Raw genomic sequence first — 20285 nt, forward strand, 5'->3', positions numbered from 1 at the left:
CTCTTCTCTCGGCTGGATCTAGGCGCGTGACGGTGCGCGACAATGGAAGGACACGACAGATCTCCTCTCCGCCGCTGAATCAGAACCTCCTCCTTTGTTCACCTCCAGCCGGTCGTCACAGGGGCCTTTCTCCTTCCTTCCGCTCGGGAGCCGTCGGAAGAACAGAAGACGAGAACGTTTTCGGCTTTGGGAAGAAGAAAATGTCAAAACCAAAAACTCCCCCTCCTGCGATCCAAAAAACTCCCCCTTCTGCGTGAAGAAAAACCACCCACGGCTTGGGAAGAGAGCCTTGGGAGAGAGGACACAAACCCCTCAGCCCCCCCGTGAAACAGAGAAAACAAATCTCCCTTCCCTTCACGTGAACCACCTCCCACGGCTTGGAACAACCCCTTTCTCTTCTCTTGGTTCTTCACGGCGTTCGAGAGAGAACCCACCGGGAGAAAAAAAACCTCTTGCCTTTGCTCGGCTTGGGAGAAGACGCCTCTGATCTCCCCACGTGAAGAGCACCGCCGACGGCCGCAGGAAATATAACCTGGGCTCTGATACCAATTGTTGCGGAAAATACAGGTTCCAAACGGCGAACAGAACAATGCACAGAGTTGAGAGAGGAAGAGGAAGAAGAAAAGAAAACACAGGAATTTACGTGGTTCGGCAATGTGCCTACGTCCACGGGAGCGAAACGGCCGTAACTTTTCTTCTGTCACCAAATAACAAGGGTTACAAGATATTTATAGCTAAACCCTAACCCTAGAGTCCCAATCCCTATCAGCATCCCTGGTAAAATAAAATATTACATAATTATCCCAAAAATAAATATATTCCGTCGCTTCGCTCCGCTCCGTTAGAATACCAGTGTACCACTCAAATAAGAATAACACTTAATATGAGTCACTTATTCTAACAGATACAGTGGAATTATAAAAGTAACTGATCAGATAATTTTATCCTGGAATTACGCCCCTAAAAGACAAGGCTGTTTGGTTAATTTTATTTCAATGTTAATTATATCAGTATCGCATATTATAATAGCTCACTTGTAGTCCTTATAACGAGAAATACTAGTGTTATGCATGTGGTTATTCCTGGAATAACAAAGGAATTGATGCATTCTTATAGTATTCCTTCTTCGATCCCGAATAAGATTCAAAACATCAAGCAGATTTCTGTTCAGATTTCTCTTCTATGTTGATTGAGTCTGACGGTGGGCGTCGATTAACCCCACAACTCATCTTGCTGCGCCTCCGGGGAAGACCGCAGCTTCGCATGCAAAGATCGGATGTTGGAGAAAAAACAGCAAGCATAATATCCCACACATAAAATAGAGACACGGCAGGCATAATCCAAGCGCACGTACGTGGGTCCCACAGTGTCGATGAACAGGTGCCGCGACAGGCAACGCGCCACGGCGCCGGCCAAGAAGTCGGGAGTTCTGTTATTTGTTCGCTATTTTACTTGTACTCGCTCACGCCGCCCCTCCCCTCTTTTTTCTCTCTTGCGCAGCGGTGGAAGTCTCTGGTTTTCTTTCTCGGCCGGGGCGGCGGTGATGGCGCATCTACTGAGAAGACTATCGAGGGTTAGTGCTCTCGGACTCGGGAATGCGTTGAAGAGGAGCCAACTGGAAATCCAGCGGCCGCCGGCTTCCCTTCGGGGCGGCCGCGGCCACTCCAGCGGCATCGCCGTCTACGGTTCTGCTCTTCTCCCACCGTGGTAAATTTCTTGCTGCAGGAATCTCATCTGGGTTTTTATAAAAAGATCGGGCCTTTGATAAAAAAACTGTCCTTCACAGAATTTCTCACGGGCAATTTTCTCTTCTTGATTCCTCGTCATATATTGATCACTCCTGTTTTCATCTATTTCTTTTACTTTTTACAGTTGTCGCTTTGTTTCTTCTTGTTGAGTTTCCATGGCCGAAATTTTCCTCTTTTCGATGGAATTGGGGGTATCAAGAATGGAGGATTCTTTATTAGGTTTTTTATCGTTCCTCATGTAATTCAAAATTGACTCGTTTCTCCTGTTCGAATCTGTGATGAAGTTTGTGATGGATGCAATATCGTTGCTCTTGGTGTCTCTTTTAGTTTTCTTGTGGCGTAAGACTTTTTGTGTTATTGTTATAAAAGGATGGTATGGCATGTCTTCAAAATAGAAAGTTAAAATCTTGGGAAACTCACGATTTAAAATTTAGACGGTACAGATGATAGCAGATCGAGAAGAGTTTCCAAGATAGTTGGAAAACTTAATTGTTTGGACAAATGATAATTAAATTTGCTTGATGGATATATTTTTTTACTGACAAGTCATTTTTTTTTCTTTCTTTTTGTATTTTTCCTGCACCAGACTCATGGACATCTGCAAAATATTATTCTCATCGCCAATGTCCATGCAACACTGCCATCCTGTCCTTATTGTCTTTATATGTTGTTGGATGTAAATTCATTTTTAAATTTAATGGCTTCAGTTTGCCTCTCTGTCTTCCTATATATATTTTGGCATCTCTACAAGGTGGGGGTAGCATGAGTAAGTTCTTATGGAAATTAGATTTTGTTCATATTTTTAAGCACAGTGCACACCCTGCGTCAATCAGTATTTTATATTGCCATATGCTCTACAATTTGATTTACTTTTACATGTCTGTCGTATATTGAATTCTTCGTGCCCTGCAGTTTTTTTTGCACAGTTGATGCTGCAGTTTCTGATACTCTTTCTAGAGTGCTGGTTAGGATTATAATTCATATTGTTATCTGTTTACGAATTACATATGCAATGATTTTATTGTTTAATTTTGCAGCAGGCCCAGCTTGAACCGAAAAAGCGATGACCCTGCTTGGCAAAGGTTGGTGAGCTCCAACTTCCATTTTTCTTATTAACAGAAATCTGAACAGTCTGAATCTGAAACATCTCTCCTATAAGTGAACACTTTTCCTATGATCATCTGGACTCAGTTTTTTTGAAATAAAAAATTGAAAGAAGAAGTGGTGTTTGAACTGTTTTCGTCTGCATGTGTGATAAATCCAAAAAACGCTGGGACAAAGCCAAATAGGATCGTCTTTCAGGACCAATTTTGGCTCGACAACATTGAATATAATATATGAGTAAGGCTAACCCTATTGATCTACAAATGGTTGGAATTTTTTTTTTTTTTTCATTTTCAGCACTTGACCCAGAAAAATGGTTGGAATTTAAGCTGCAAGAGACTGCAAGGGTCAGCCACAACACTCAGTTATTCAGGTATTACCTATTTGATGCTTTTTACTTATTCCTGTTTTTATCATTCAGGATGGCCGTGGAGGGTTTTAGTACTTGGTTTGTGATCCTTATAATTTTTTTCAAAATGTTTTTTTCTTGGCAAGTTTGTGTCGTGATCATGAAAGTTCCTGAGGCCTTAGCTGTATGGCCTGTCATCATAATTCTTCAAATTTCAATTTTGAAAATAGACACTTGAGTTGGATTAATTTGTGATCTCATTTTTGAGTTCCACATTCTTATGATATAGCCAGTAGTTTTTTGCACATGCATGGGATGTGTTTGTCCAGAATTTTTCTTTTCAGCTCATATAGCTGGAATGTGGACTAGCAAACATGTCTCAGAATGATTTTGCTGTGTGTTCGTCCCAAATTGTGAGGGAATGCACATGATTTTCTCCATATCAGTAGTCTTATTTGCTTGAATCTCACATTGATTACTAGGCAAGGAATAATTGGAGTACTTTTGCTAAAAACTTACAGGTTCTCATTTGATCCTGCTGCCAAGTTGGGGCTTGATATTGCTTCATGTATTCTTACAAGGTATTATCATGCTTATCAAGTTCGTTTTTTCATACCTGAATGATTATTAGGTGTATCTTGAGAATTTTACAGAAGTGATCTATATCTCTCTTAGTGCCGCTACTAATTAAATTGGTTTAGTTGAATGAGACAATACATTGTATTACACACTTGGTGATCCATGAATATTGAGGTAGCTTCCAGAGATCAAGGAAACATACTAGTGAACTATTAATACATGAAGAGGGAGGTGTGTATTTATTTAAAGATGAACTTTAAAGAAAGGGAGACTGGTGAGATCAAGGAGCAGGTGCTAGTGAGATTGTTTACTGTTTGCTTTTATTTGTCGTGAAACCTTTTTCTATGTATGTTTTTAATATAATGCATGCATATGTCTGTGTCGTGAAACCTTTTTTCTATGTATGTTTCTATGTATAATGCAGCATATGTCTGTTCTCATTCATCCCAAGTTTTATATGAGTAAATAATTTAATGAAGTAAGATGACTTTAACATCTTTGATTTTAATATTTTTAATGTGTACTTGCTGACTTTCTTCAATAACCATGCTGATTGCAGGCGCCCGATTGCAGAGGAATCAGAAGGGAGAAGAAAATATGTTATTCGCCCGTAAGCCTTTATATTAGACCATATTCATGCTTGCTCATCCATTGTAAATTATGATGGTATTCACAAGATGCGGTTGTATAATCAACTTGGGTCATGGCATCAGTATCTGTGTGGTTTCAAAGCCTTTGGGCAGATATTGTCTTGGATAAATGTAATTATATTTTGTTATTTTTCTCTTTCTTATGCTCCGAAATACAAAAAGATAGAATGAAACATGACATTCTTGACTAGGAACATGTACATGTGTAGAATATGGGGCTTTACCAGGTTGAGCTTGTTAATGTGTAGTTTCTAGGTTCTCATAACAAAATTTAGTGAATGTTAGTATTCTCATTATCACATCCTGAAGATCAGATTAAAATGGGCATGGTCTGGATTTTAGTGAATGTTAAGGTACCTGGACCTGCCCAGTCTCACTTTTTAGTTTTTTACCTAAGCATATTGACTTAGGAGTGTGTGTGTGTGTATGTGTGTTTTGGTACAAGATTACACAGTCTGAATTTTTTAGTGTTTGAGGTTTCATGTGCCTAATTAAAAATGATTCAAAACAAAACAGTTATATAATATACAGCTACACCTATAGAATTGGAGCATAGCATAGTGGTGTATTTAAACTGGTTGCTAAAAAATGTGGCTTAACCACTGGGAGGATTTCCAGGCATTTACCGATATCCTACCTTGTATTACATCAATAAAGAAACTGATATTTTTGAAATGCCAAACATAAAGTTCTTGTTGTCCTTTTTCTTAGTTTCGGTGGAGATTTAGCTGTCTGCCCTGTTGTTTAGCTCATCAAATATATAAACTAATTTTGTCTAGCTCCAGTAAGTTTTTTGTCAAACTTTGCTCCACAATCTGATCAAGACAATCAATGTTGATCCAAGTGATTATCCTTAAAGAAAGGAGTTCTGGGCCCTCTTCTATTTATTTATATATCTTTCTTTGAAGACGAGAAAAGGTTTCTTTGTCAACTAATAGAGTTGAAGTGTTGCTAGTTTCTGTTTGAATTGTATCTGAGAGCAGCATCCTTAAGATGCGTATTAAGGGGGAAACACTTTAAGAAACGTGCTTTAGAGGCATAGCTTTAGTGTGGTCCATGAAATTTAATAGGGATCTCTTGCGACTAAATCAGTCCTTGTCCTATTAATGTCAGTATCTGAGTGGCCTTCTTTTCCAGTCTGACTACAACAGTCACAACCCATCATCTGGCTACAACAGTACAACCCATCATCCATTAAAAAGCTTCACTTTCTTGAGATATTGAAGGGCTGTAATATGCATTTAGGTTTTATGAGAACTCATATCTCCTATAATGGTTGTGAAATGTTACATGTAATATTTGTTAAGCCACTGATTGTTTTTTTTTCAGGTATACGCCTATATCAGACCCAGATTCAAAAGGCTATTTTGATCTTTTAATTAAGGTGTGACGGCACAAGTCCTAATGATGTGGTTATGGCCAAATTTTTAGCCATTTGTTGTCTTTTTCTTTCATTTAAATTTTAAACTATTACTTTTTAACTATGAAATTGTCGAATTGTCTTTCTATGACCATTCTTGGGGTTTGTTGTCATGTTTCTTATGCAGGTTTATTCTGAATGGGAAGATGAGCCAGCATCTGCAAGTTTAAAGCCAGGTGATGTTGTTGAAGTCAAAGGGTAAGTTGTCAGATGAATTATGAAAACTATTCTTACATCAGGGAGTTGTTCTTTTTTTTATTTTTGCTGAACACTTACTTTTGACTGCCAGGCCAATTGAAAAAGCTCAGATATAGCCCAAATATGAAGAAGAAAATTGGCATGGTAAGTAATAAGTGATGATTGCTGGAACCTATGCTAGATTATTTTATAGTTCTATGTGCAATTGCGAGCTCTCCTCATGCTGTAAGAAACTATTTTCAATTGTGCTAAATATGATATCCAACTTCTCCTTTTCAAATTGATTATTGTATGGAAAGAATTTTTCCTTATAACATAATAATATTTGCTCTAATCATTTAAGATGCTCATGACTTCCTTTTAACTATGCCACTTAAGTATAATTATGACGAGATGCTTGAGGAATTGCACAATGCAAAAGAAGATGGACCTGCTAACATACTACTTCATATCCCTCATTGGGCAAGCAACTTCATACTCTTGATTGAGCTGGGACACTTTTTAAATGCTAGCTTTGCCTGGATATAGGGTGATGCACCACATAGCAATCATTGCTTCAAAGATTTAAGTAATAAAGATTATAGTGTACTGGTTTCTCAGATTGCAGGAGGCACAGGTATCACACCAATGCTGCAGGTTATCAAGGCTATTCTGAAGAATCCTGATGACAACACTCAGGTATGCTTGATTATCTTGGCTAGAATTATGAGACTCCCACCTGTTGTTTATGTGAGCTGTTTTCATCATTGGTTCAACCACTTCTGCGCATGTTTCTACCTTTCTTCCTTTTTCCTCTCTTAATATGAATCCAAAACTGTATATTAAAAGCCTTCCATGCCATTTTTTTAAGCCATAATTTTTCTTATGGGGAGATGATTTTGAAATGGTGTTCTTGGACTGGTGATGATAATGACAGCATGATTTCTGGTAGGACAGTTCCTATATAATCAAAATTAACAGATAAATTACTAAGACATCTGAAATTATATAATTAACTGTACGGATATTGTAGATAAGTGCATCAAATGCTGAAAGATTCTTTCATAATCTCTGTTGAGATGACACTGTTTAGCTGCTTTCTGGCACTGAGCCCCTACTCTTTTCTGAATCAGTTTGTGCCGCACTAATATTTTGCTAAATATTGGTTGTCGGTAAAATCTGTTTTTAGCCTTTTAAAATTCCAGTTCAAGCCCTCCTCCAAAGTTTCTATGATGAGCCTCAATGCTAGTCAGCTTGCTTGCCTTTTCTTTAACTCAAAACTGGTACTAATCACAATAATATGGATGTAACTTTGCACCTAATCTAACATTAACATTCTACTATGGGAAGTGAACAATGTGAAACATTACCAATATGATAATCTAAATGTATATGGTAACCCCTTCTTCATTCAGATATCATTGCTCTACGCTAACATTTCATTGGATGATATTTTGCTAAAAAAGACACTCTGCTAACCATCCACTGCCCTTTTCCTTTACTCAAAACTGGCACTAATCGCAATAATATGAATGTATCATTGCAACAAGTCTGACATTAATGTTCTATGTGAAATGGACAATGCGATACTTTACCAATATGATATCTAAATCTGTATGGTGACCCCTTGTTCATTCAGGTATCATTGCTGTATGCTAACATATCACCAGATGATATTTTGTTAAAAAGGGAGCTTGACAGACTCTCTGTTAGCTATCCAAATTTTAAGGTAGCTTCTATGAGACTCGTTCTTTTAGTAGAAAGACCCAAAATTGGGGTTCCTGAATCAATTATAAACAAACTCAATTTCTTTCTTTCTTTCTTGGTTTTTCTTTTTAACAACAGGTATTTTATACTGTGGACAAGCCATCTAGTAACTGGATTGGAGGTGCTGGGTATATATCAAAGGACATGATTGCGAAAGGCTTGCCTGGTCCTGCAGAAGACAGTCTTATACTTGTGAGTTGTCATAAATGTATTACATTCTGTATGCACCAACATATTAAAGAATTCAGAAACTTTGCTGCTTGAAGCAGTTAAATGAATGCCCTGTATCTTTTCAAGCAGTTCCGCATTTCCGATATCATAAGTTCAATATATTTGCTTGCATGAAAATGATTTCATGGACATAACTGAGAGAAACGAGGTGATAATCATGAAACCCATAATTGAGGAGTGCTGGGCAAAGGTACTTAATCAAGACAAATCTGGAAAAGTGTAATCTTATTAAAGAATTAACCTAGTGAATAACAATAATTAATAAGTGCCCTCGACTGTTTGTATCTTTCAAAGACGTTAATTTTACTTAAACAAATTAGCTGTATTGATGACATGCATTTTTGGATTTATACAGGTCTGTGGTCCCCCAGGAATGATGAAACACATATCTGGAGACAAGGCAAAAGACAGATCACAAGGCGAGGTATGGAGCATCCATTGTGTTTGTTGATCTTTTCTTATTTTTGACCTGGGATAACAAATGTGAGAATTTGAAAGTACGAAAACAGAGGGAAACTAGAAGCAAACCACTTTTTTTAACTCTTTTAAGCTTGAGAGATACTGTCATTCACTAAACTAAAACAAGTACATATGTGCATGCTATCAGCTATGAAATTGCTCTTGCAACCTGCTTGAAGAGCAGAAAAAGACCTCATTCTATATAATACGAAATATGATTGAAATGCTACTTGCGTTGTATGAGCTTCACCATTCTTAGCTGCAATCATTGTATTTAGTTCCAGTGTCCTAAATCTTTCGTGTTGATTTGCAGCTAACTGGTCTACTCAAGGAGGTTGGGTACACAGAACAGATGGTATACAAATTTTGAGAGGATTAAAGAATGCAAGGCTGATGACCTTGGCTAGAGAAAATACAATACTTGAGCTTTTTATAACATCTGTTGTAGGAGGCAAGATGCAAGATGCGGCATTTCAGCCCATCAAATAAAATTTCAGGTGCATTAAGTTGAAACTATGTGTCAACATACACCATAAATTCAGTTTCAGATCAGTCAACTCTCTGGAGCTTTGAATTGCTTTACCAGCTGTTGGAACCTGAGCGCTTCTTGCTTTGCGTGATGCTTTGACTGATGGCTTCGTGTATGTATACTAATGCAACCATAATTGTTGGGTAAATATGTACAATCTGTGTTCCATTGCAAAGCGAGTCCAAGACCCAATGGTACCGGGAGGGCTCTAAATGTGCTCGCTCCCTGCCTCGTCAACAAGATTAAGGGAAGTCCTTGCCCCTGACAAGGATTTTCCTGCAAAAAATCTGCCGGATTACAGAACACTGTGCCTAGTTCTGTGCTATAAAAGTTGATGCGCTACTGATTAGTGTTATTTTTGATGGGCTACTGATTAGTTCTATGCTATAAAAGTTGATACAATTCATTATATGACAATATTCTGTTTCAGATGAATTTATCACATCTATTGCAGTTCTGAGGATCTGTTGCTAAAGAACTAAAGTGATGGTTGATCTGCCATCAACAGGACACAAGTCTTCTATATAGTCAAACAAATCCATGTTCGGGGTTGCATGTTTATAGTCTCTAAGCAGTGACAGTATCTGCAGTTGCCGAAGAATAACTTGCATCCATAAATGTAGAAATAATATTTGTAGAAATAGGAGGCTCTGGATTCGCTTATTAACATTCATCAAGTATGGATGCTTTTCATTTAATTGTGAGTATGACGGAGAGCAACAAGAGCGAGAAATCTTTGCGAAGCTCCAAAGAGAATCCGAGTCCTAGAGGATTTCGTATCTGATCTTGATAACCTGGCACAAACCCCACAACCCTCAACTAGGCCGGCGGATCCAAAGCTTGAACAGGCTGATCGAGCGGCTCCATCTCAACACGACCAAGGCTAGAAGTACTCCATGAGAGTAAAACAAAAGAGCTTGGTCAGGGTGGTATGGAGTTCCACGACTTAGAAGCTGATTCAGCTAGTAAGAATGGGTACTACTTCATATCAGATCAGTGACTCTTGATGACCAGTGAGATTGCAACGCAATGGTCTCTATTATCCCTCCAAGCCACCATTATGCATGAAGTTGCGCAGTTTTCTTGCACTAGTTCATTGTGGAAGTTTACTCCAATTCTCTGCATGAACTTGGAGAATGCTATCAATAGATACCTCTATGTAAATGTTATTTTGTGGCAACATCGTCATATCATGTGCATGCTACATCCATGATAGTTGGGATTGATCATTTTTGGGCTGCGTTAAATGAAAGATAAGAAAACTACAATATGTACCTTTTAACTTGAAATGATGGACGATATTTAAACGAGTGTATTATAGTTATGTTTATATTCCAGAGAAAAATTATTGGAGCTCGGGGCTCTGAAAATCAGGTTAGGAATTTTGGGTCGTTTATTGGATGAGTCACAATATTCTGAAATATTATGCTAGATTTTGAATTAAAATCATAGCTTTCTCTGTAATATCATAGATTATTGGATTGTGTAGGATCCAATTTTCATTGTTATCATGGTAAAGGTCACAAGGTTTTCTGAATAGTATCCTCCGGTTTGCCTGCATATAATTAGAAAGGTCCACATCCCGGTTACTTTATTACCCAATATAAGCTCTCTTATAAATTTTTTTCTAACCTTTTTTTTGTCTGTCCCGTCAAATTGAGTTAGTTTGGGACAATTTATCAATATCAAATAGGCCAAGCAGAGTGCAGGTGAGTCAATACGGTTCAGTTGGCCCATGATGCAATGCTGATGCTAAGCTAAACATTGACCATGACCATATTCTAATGTGTTCCTCTCCTCTGCACCATGTCCCTGTGCTACTTGAGACCGTCACATTCTCCATCTAGCTATATCTTGTAACAACTCAAGAACCAAGCTGGCCGGCTCAACTCTTAAGCGACTGAGACGGTCGTTTAAGGTTCGGCTCAAAGAAGGCCCACTGCAGGAAAGGCCTCAAAGATAAAATGGAAAGAGAAAAAAGCTTCTCTATGAGTTCGTCTTAGACTGGCTACTACAGAAAAAGCCTCAGAGATAAAATGGCCTTAGGCCCCTAAATACATAAGGCCACTCCTGGGACCAAGCATCTCCTCCAACTCAGGAAAGCCATCAAGAGCTAGTGTGATGGGAACATGTCTACTTACATATAGCATATGCTGGTAATCCTGGATACTGATGCTAAAAACAGCTTGTTATCACCCAACAACAAGGATTGCATCTTAATAAAGTTCCTTTAGGCACCGGTGTCGATTTGATTCCTTAGAGAGAGAGAGAGAGAGAGAGAGTGGGCGAGCTTGTTATCACATTTTAGAACTTGGAACCATCAGCAATGCGATGCTAGTGTACTTACTACCGACAGCAGCAATAGCAGTGCAATGTTTCCATGTCTATGACAAATTGACAATATGGTCTATCCTTCGACGATAAGATCCAGTGTATCGGCAAGAGGGAGAGCTAGAAGTCTCGGTCCACTCCTTACAATATTCACCTAAAAATAATTTTCATGTTGGAAAAACAATGGTAAAATGTGCCCCTCTCTGTTAAACTTGATTTTCATCAATTCTTCATTAAAAAGATTGATTTAGTCAGTGAAGCAAAAGAAACCGCAAGTAATTAGGGACCAGTAAATAATACCATGCTCATTTGGGGACCAATAAGTAATTTTTTACGTTCTTGGATTCCGAAATCGGCGTCACCCCGGCCCGTATCTCGTATGCGAGGCATGAAACTCGTGCTTTGCGGAGAATCTGTGAGCAATTCAATTCTTCGTCGTCCTAATTCAAAAGCCGGCAGGACGCGTGACGACTTTGTATGAATATGTACTTTACGGCCAGCAAAAACTTTGAATAATTCTTCCTCGCTTCTTGTTTTTTACTATTTTCAGTGCAAGAATATTCTTCCTCGTCGCATTCCAGAGACGGCAGTTTTGCCGACTTCATGCAAAGGTGACAGCTTGCGCTCTACGTAGCGACGGTGAGTTCTATCAGGTGAAGGACTCTGATCTTTGAATCTTCTCCTACTTGGAATCGGATCCGATCTCACGGACGAGCCATCCCATTCCGTTCCTCCTCAAAATCTCATTATTTCCAGCTCGATCTAACGGCTCCTATTAGCCATCCTTGAATCGTCCCCTTAGGATGGAGTTGGGGGCCCACATACACGGGTGTAAGTTTCGCCGCCGGGTACACCTGAGGCCCACCGAATCGTCCTCTATAATGAACCCCCCATACTCTCGTTAAAACCCGAGACGAGACGGAGAGGAAACCCCTTCCCCGCTCTCTCTCTCTCTCTCTCTCCTCTCTCTCTCTCTCTCTCGCCTTCAGCTTTCTCTTCGATCGGGATCGTTTCGCCCTACGTACGTCTTCGTTCGGGAGCTCGACTCGATTGCGAATCTCTTCTCGCTGAGAGGTTTTCTTTTTGCGATGGAGGTCGAAATCCAGAAGAGGAACATCGATTGCGTCTACTTTTTAGCATCTCCTTGTCACCTGCAAAGAAGGTTCGTCTGCTCGATCCCTTTCCCTTTTCTCGCTGCAATTCTATTTTGTTTTGTTTTTTTCGATTGTTTTTCTTGAAATCCTAAATTTTTTCCTTCTTATCTTTGACTCGTATATGTCGTCGCATTCTCACGGATAATTGTGCAATTGCGTGTTGTTTCTTTATTCGATCTTTCTGCTATGCTTTCTCACTCCACAATCTATGTGGTTATGATCCTATGGAGTTCTAGGGCTTGTGAGGTGGAAGAGGATGTGGATGGATTTGGATTAGCTTTGCTTGACTGATTGGTTTCTGGATTGAATTTGCTTCGTTCCCTTTTTTAAAAAAGAATTGCTAACGGTTTCTTTGCAGGGCGCTTCTTTTGTGTTTTAGGGTTTGAATTTCTCTAGGGTTTGTGTTTTTCTTGGAGGGAATTGAGTGCATTGCATGGCTATTTGGGTTTTTTACTCGCTTGATGATGCATTCGGGACTGGCTTATTTGATATTGCCCTTGTTTAATTCTAGGGTTTTCTGTTTTTCCGCCATCCTAGGATTTTGAATTCTTCTAGATGCTGTGTTTCCCAGCTGAGAGCGAGGGGAGTGTTGAGATTTTTGGTTCATATGATATGTTGTCAAAGTAACCGCTGGTCTTAATTTTCTTTCTCATCTCTTGTAAGGCGGGGAAGTGCGATAACGAGTAAATTTTGTTCTCAACGTGTGTCTGCGCATTTTTCAAGGGATCTATTGTTTGTTTTCTCCTTATCTTCAATTGTTATATGAGGAAGTTCTGTATCACAATTTATGATCTTCAATGTTTTGGCATTTCCTCATCTCAGGGGAGTGGATGTGAGTATCGCCATAGTGAGATTGCAAGACTCAATCCTAGAGATTGCCGGTACTGGTTGAATGGAAATTGTCTTAATCCAAACTGTGCTTTTCGACACCCTGTGAGTTCTTTTCTATCTCTCTCCCCCTCGTGCATTTTTGTGGTTAGAATTGTTCTTCTTATTAACAATGCTGCTTTACCTGCACACTTAGTTGTGAAATATTATTGTTGATCTCATTCTTTTCTGGGATCCTTTAGGATGCCGGTTCTTTGCAAAATCTTCCCACTTAATATGTATGATCAATAAATACTTCTTATTTCCATTTCAAAATATTTATTCTCGGATTGTCTTATAATCCTTAAATAGGTTTACTTGATGCCATGTAGTACAATTTATGTAGGTAGACATTGTATTGGACCCAGGATTCTTCGTAAATCTGGCACCTATCATTTTTAGACAGATATCAGCTCTTCAAATGACTCAGTAAAAGACAAAGGGACCTAATTGCTAAGAAAGAAATATATCAAGTTATCTTTCATAATATCAGAAAATATATAAGATGGTATGCCGTTTTATCTTAACTGTAAGTACCTAGCATGCATTTGAAAGAACAAGCATTGTTTAGAATAAGATAAAGCATAGCCAGTAATCTTTTTGGAAGAAGAAAAGAAGGGTTTTTGATCCTTATATCCACATTAAGTTTGGATGTATCATGTACGAATTTAATTTTTTTCCTTAACATATGCTGAACTTTCATAACTTACTATTACTTCATTTCTCGAAGTAGTAAGGGACCGCCTTTATGACTAACATTTTTTACTTTTGGCTGGAAGCAGGAAGGTGAGGAAATGTTGTTCCGTGAAATGAAAGGCAGCTTAGGAAACCTTTCTGTAAGCTAATAAGCAGGGAATTCGCTGATCTTAGGAAGCTGATGGAATTAATTGCATAAACTACTCTGTAAGCTTGGATTAAGTTGAATATTTTGTTTAGGCATGCTGATCCTTTTCAAATATGGTGCCAGAAAATGTGGCATGGGAATTTATGTCTTATGTTAAAGATACAAGAATCTAAAATGGGTACAAAGTATTGGTTTTGAATCATTGGCATTTGATGGTATCACAGAACTGTGTTACCTACAAAGGCTTCTTATTTGCATTTACAAAATAAGCAGAAGGCTACAATTTAAGATGTTTTAGGAACTAATTATTGACTTGTGGTTAGAACTATAATTTCTCTAAAGAGAGTGTTACAGTCTATTCTCCTAGTCTCTAGAACTTTAAGTTTTAATGACCCTTAGTATATACAGCCGCACGCATGGTCAAGTAATGTACCAACGTGTATGTTAAAAATATTATATGCTTGAAAGAAGAGAATATGGAGAGGCCTGACTATTGCTCTATCTCTTTGTGCTAGGAGTGTTGATGTAATGACTATAACCTTAAAGGAGGTATATGTAAGGAGAAAATTATATTTTTTGAGAAATTTAGAATATTTTGAGTAATAGTACATGATGCCAGCATATATGTTGTGCAAGAGATAATGAGGAAGGGATGACTCACCTTGTGCAAAGGGAGAAAAGACCCATTTGATAGAATTACCTTGGTCCAAATAAGTGGAGAAACTCCTTACAAAGTTTTGAGCACAGAATCTGCTTCATTTGGAGGAGCGCAACGTCTTGCACATGTTAACTACCTCAGGTTACAGTGTATAATCATATGCATATGCCAGTGAGGCTTGCACTCAGATTTTATGCCTGATAAAAGTTGCAGAAGTCTCTAACAAGTAATTCTTGCACTTTTTTGCTCTTTTTCCAAATACTTCATGAACTCTTAGTACCCATGTGCTGTAGGTGTGACTTTTGGTGAAAAAATAAATCAAAATTAAGGATGAAACTTGAAGTTTACCTATGAATATGTTGTTGGTGAATTTTCAACAAACATAGTACCAAAATGAGCAGGTCTCAGGCTAACTAAAGAAACTAGGAATTTTTAAAAAATAGTACTTCAAGATTTATGAAAATAGAATAATAATGAGATAAAAAATAAGAGTACAAAACTACAAATAGTTTTGGAACTATGAGAAATTTCATTATTGATTTTAGAACTTGCAAACAAGTTTTCTAAGAAGTAGCGAGGTTTGTCAAGACAGCTATGAAATGTAGATCTTAGGGTGCCCTATGGCTATTGGGTGTTCTTTCAATAGTTTCTTGAACTATGTTACTTGAATGGGACTTATTGAACTGTCATTTGACTTTAAGGAGATGAAAGATTTGACGAAGTAAACTATATGGTCTTAGGCATATAGGTGAAAATAGAGGGGAGGTACATAATAAAACTAAGATTAGAGAAAGTAAAGGGGTAAAAAAAAGGTTTTAAAACCTCGTTTCAGTTTTGGTTTTGGTCCTCATAATTTTGGTGGTTTTTGCAATTTTAGTGGTTTCAGCAGTCTTGCTCCGAGTTATGGAGTTTCAGAAAATAAGAAAATTCAAAAAAGAAAAAAAAGAATTATATTTCAAATCATTTCGTTATGTCTTGAGTTATTTAGGTTCAATACATTTGTAGTTTGGGTAGCTCGAGATTGAAACTAAACTATTTTAAAGTTTAACACATTAAATATATATATATATATATATATATATAAAATATTCTGGTTTTTATAATTTTTCTAAACCTTTCTATATTTTTTAATAGTTTCCCATATTTTAAATGGGGCTAGATATCTATACCCAGATGCTGTTAAATGGGCAGGAGGGAATTATGATGCTATCACAATAGAAGGGAATTACATTTTTAATATGACATGATTTCTGGGCCCACTTTTTGCAGCATGAACTTTTTTTGCTGTCATCTCCCCTGTAAATGGTTTTCAAATCTATAGGAAGGCCAATGAAGCACAAGAGATGGTTGCTAAAGTTTATCCAGACCTTTTTTTGTTAATTTCCAGCTGGTTGTACATAAATGAAGACTGGACACTATCCTCCCATAATATTAACAAGTTATCTGACCTTAGCTATAAAAAGAAATTGAAGAACAGGAAGAAGAAGTAAGAAGTAACAAGCAGATTTGGAAACAAGAAAAAAAAAAGTAGATTCACAAACAAAAATACCTTCCAGATTGGCAAATTTAAATGGAGAGAAATGGAAGAACAGAAGGAAGAGGAAGGAATTTGGGTTATAAGATCCTTGTCCCCTTGTGTTCAAGTTTTATGAAGTGTACATGAGTTATATGTTTATTACATAAAATTACTTTTATGACTTGTCTACATTGATTAAGCTGTTAAAAACATAACTGTTACAGTCGTCAAGTTACATAAAGCTGTGAAGGCATCTCTATTTTAGGTATTCGTGGAATCCTCCTTAATAGACGAAATATTCCTATTATGTCAATGCCAATTGAATCAATGTTATTAGTAGGTCACAAATTGGGAGAATTCGTGCCTACTCCGACTTTCGCGGGACATGCAAATTTTAATTAACCAGTTAGTTGCGAGATATTATACGCTTGAACTTAATTTGAATTGTCAGCTTCTCATCGAACTCTGCTCACTGAAATTATGCTATATAACTAAACCTGCTTGATGGGATACTGTTTACTTGCTTGTCGTTGTTGTGTACCTAAATAGAAGGAAAAAAAATCATTCTTGGCATTAAAAAAATAGTTGGCTGAAATTAAAGTGTGTTAGTGTCCATTCTTTTTTATAAAATAATGATAATATTTGCTGGGAACTATCTGAAAATAAGTTTTCAAACTTACACTCAGAAACCAATATTTGTTTCTAAAAAGATTTAAAATAACATAACTACGGGCAAGTTATATTTTTTAGATGGCAGGAGTTTTGGTTTCATCTCCTTTTTCAACGAGGCATGTCCTAGTGATATGGTATACTGGTGGTATACATCATTATTTTGGCAATAGACATGTTTATACATATATGTTAATATGAATGATTATTTAGCTTTTTTAAAAATATGTGAATCACATATTCTTCTGTTATTGGTTTACTGCAATATGAATAGCTGCCTCACTGCCATTGCCTTTATTCACACTTGAAACCTATTTGTGATGATTTAAAATTTTAATTCAGTTCAGAATTATGGTCATCTGATCTTTTGATTTTCTTTATTGCTTGCAGCTGTTAGAAGGCCTAACAGAAACTCTATCTGAGTCAGTTCCCTTACCATCCTACAGATCTGTCCCCACAAGCAAGTCAAATGTTCCATGCTACTTCTATTTTAATTCATACTGCATCAAAGGCGATCATTGCCCTTTCCTGCATGACATTTTGCCTGGTCAGAAATTTCTGGCAACTTCTTCTGAAGCTGCCCCCTTCCATCCAGTGGAACAGAAAACTTCTACTGAAAGTGATACTGGACCAGCATCACTGGAGATGCCAGCAAATCTGTCGGAGGACACGCCCGAGTTGATCAAACAATGCCTGTCTAAAGAGGCTTTCCAACAACCACCTCTGGAGGAACAGAGCCCCTCTGTAGAGTCATCAGTTCCGGAGTCTAAGAAACCTGCTATTAAGTTGTTGGACAATCAGCTTCATTCTGTGGATTATGTAAATCTTGGCGCACATCTTTGTCGAGATCAGAGTTCTGAGGAGCTAGTGAAAGAATGCGCTGAACAAGATAAGTGGTGGGAATCCTCCCCAGGATTTGATGTGCTTGTAGATGATGAATCGGAGCAATTAGCATACGAGGATAATGCTGACTACCTGTTAGCTCAGGAAAAGGAGGCCAATATTCTTCATGGTCATCTACTCCAGCATGATTTTGAAAGTTCTACTGGATATGACCCTAGAGATTACCCTGATGTTGAGCATACGTACGCGAATGGCATATATGACTCTTACGATTATCTGGACAGGTATAATCCTGAGTATTTTGAAAGGACTCCTGACTACTCTAGGAAGAGGATCCTGGAGCCAATGTTCCATCAGAGAAGGAAACTGCCTCATAGGGAACATGGAGTGGCTGCTAGTGATGGTTTGGATCTTCGGGACCACCTGAGGAAGCGCCGGAGGATGGATGTTTATCAGTCTCTTTCTGAATCTTGGAATCTCCATTCCAATCGAAGAAGAGATCACAACAGAAAACGACTTGGCTGGCATGAGATGGGCTGGTATCCAGGCAGGTTAGCTTCTGAAGTGGGAAAAAACATGACCATCTCATCACAGAGCAAGACTGTCTCTACATCAAATGATCACCGCAGACATGGTCGGTTAGGAGAATATCCATGGTCTAATAGGCATTCTCGGTCAAGGCGAAAGGAGAGGGAGGCTAGAAGGAGGAAACATCGGAAGCCTCTTCCCACCCTCTACTGTGAGATTTCACAAGGCTCGGCTTCAAAGAAGGAGAAATCCCAGCCAGTAATGGCTGCTAATTTCAGTGGACCAAAGACTCTTGCAGAGATAAAAGAAGCGAAGAGCAGAGCCAAGGCAAATGGTGATGGCTCTGAAAGTTGCATGCCTCAGCATTCAAGGAGGCCCAATTCTGAAGACTTTGAGGGCCCCAAACCCTTGAATGAACTTCTCAAGGACAAGAGAAGACCTTTATCAATTGGTGGCAATATAAACTGCCCAATCAATCCAACAGCCAAGCAGCAACCTGAACATATGGTTTATCAGGTTGAGAGGGGAGTTAGTAATGGATGTTTCAATGATACCTGTTGTCGCATAGCTACTGAGAAACAGGATAGATCGTATGACAGCAGTTCATTTGATGTTGACGAGGAGGATGATGATCTCTGTGAAAAGATTGCTCGGTTACTTGCTCAGTAGATATTGGGTTGCTGTGACCGATGGTTTACCTCATCTATCATCGAGTTTGGTATACGTCTGAATGCAATGGACACGAGCTTGTTTAAAGTGTTCTGTTCGGTCTTTCCCAATTTTGTGCAGGGAGTGAGCATCAGTGTACATCTTGTATGCACTCCTTGTGCAGTTTTTGAAGTAAATACCAGACTTTTCATTTTATTGCGTTGTTTCTGGAGCTATTTAACAGGATCTATTGGCCGTGGTTTCCCATCACATTCAACTCATTTTCATCGGTCAAGTCTGCTCATTTTATAGTGCCACGTTATCTACCTTTTATTACTTGAATTATCCTGTGGTCATATATTGCTATCAAATTAAACTTGATGTAGTTGGAGGGGCAATTTGATATGATGAGTGCAGTGTATTTGGTAAGCATACTCTTTTTGTTTTTCATGGCATTGATTATTCTGATCATCCATCTTGCTTTTCCTTCACTTTTTCCCTTCAGTTGCCATGGTAAAGTAAATGAAGGGAATACGCTTGCCCTGTCTGGTCCAGATGTGTTGCGGTCTGTTTGGAGCTTTCTGATCAATACGCTAGGTCCCTTTAAGAACAGAGTAACCAGCAGCTAAGGCATCCAGTAGCAATCCCTTGGTGATCCGTGATTGCAGTGGGCACTCAGCATCTGGATCTTAGAAACAGGAATTTCTTAGTGTGGTATCTGATAGGTAATGCTTTTATGAGTTGTTTTTTGAGTTTCGTTTCTTCTTTGATTTCTTAGTTTGCAACTGTGAAAGCTCAGTGAGGTCACAGGTGAGCTGCTGTAACCATGAGTGAAAATGATTTCAGCTGTGTCACTGGAAAGAGTTTGGAGAAAATTTAATTTGTTTTTCTTAAATCAAATGGGAGTTGGGGGAAATTCTGCTTTAGAATCCTCACCAGTTAAGGTGTAGCTGCTTCTTTGGTAGGACTGCAGATTGGTCAGATAATTTTAGCTGAACCAATCGCACGGATGGCTGGGCTGCACAGCCGATCCGATTACATCAAAGCTATGCTTGAGTTTTTTTTTTTTTTTTCCGAGTCCAATGCGTCAACAACAGTTGTGAGTTCTTGAGTATCCCGGAGACCAGACAGGATGGAAATGAACATTCTGAAGTATTCTGAACCCGTCGACAAAAAGGCTGGCTGAGTAACAGCTACCTGACTTAGTTCCATTG

The 20285-nt window shown here is 38.4% G+C and overlaps 2 protein-coding genes across 2 annotated transcripts; both read left to right on the top strand.

Moving 5' to 3' along the window:
* The first annotated feature begins 3084 nt into the window (after nucleotides 1-3084).
* LOC103708772 (NADH-cytochrome b5 reductase-like protein) lies at nucleotides 3085-9161 on the top strand. The gene is given in 12 exon segments (XM_039128729.1): nucleotides 3085-3225; nucleotides 3723-3782; nucleotides 4340-4390; nucleotides 5760-5814; nucleotides 5978-6048; nucleotides 6140-6149; nucleotides 6151-6192; nucleotides 6649-6726; nucleotides 7667-7756; nucleotides 7873-7986; nucleotides 8381-8449; nucleotides 8798-9161. Coding segments are annotated over 12 exon segments (837 nt in total). The 5' UTR covers nucleotide 3085; the 3' UTR covers nucleotides 8855-9161.
* A 3114-nt stretch (nucleotides 9162-12275) lies between these two features.
* LOC120111526 (zinc finger CCCH domain-containing protein 32-like) lies at nucleotides 12276-19356 on the top strand. Its single transcript, XM_039128730.1, has 3 exons — nucleotides 12276-12506; nucleotides 13321-13431; nucleotides 17443-19356. The coding sequence occupies exon 3, from the start codon at nucleotides 17698-17700 to the stop codon at nucleotides 19090-19092; it is 1395 nt and encodes a 464-aa protein (XP_038984658.1). The 5' UTR covers nucleotides 12276-12506; nucleotides 13321-13431; nucleotides 17443-17697; the 3' UTR covers nucleotides 19093-19356.
* Nucleotides 19357-20285: the final 929 nt, after the last annotated feature.

Source organism: Phoenix dactylifera, chromosome 8, assembly GCF_009389715.1.
Source record: "Phoenix dactylifera cultivar Barhee BC4 chromosome 8, palm_55x_up_171113_PBpolish2nd_filt_p, whole genome shotgun sequence".
Lineage (NCBI taxonomy): Eukaryota > Viridiplantae > Streptophyta > Magnoliopsida > Arecales > Arecaceae > Phoenix > Phoenix dactylifera.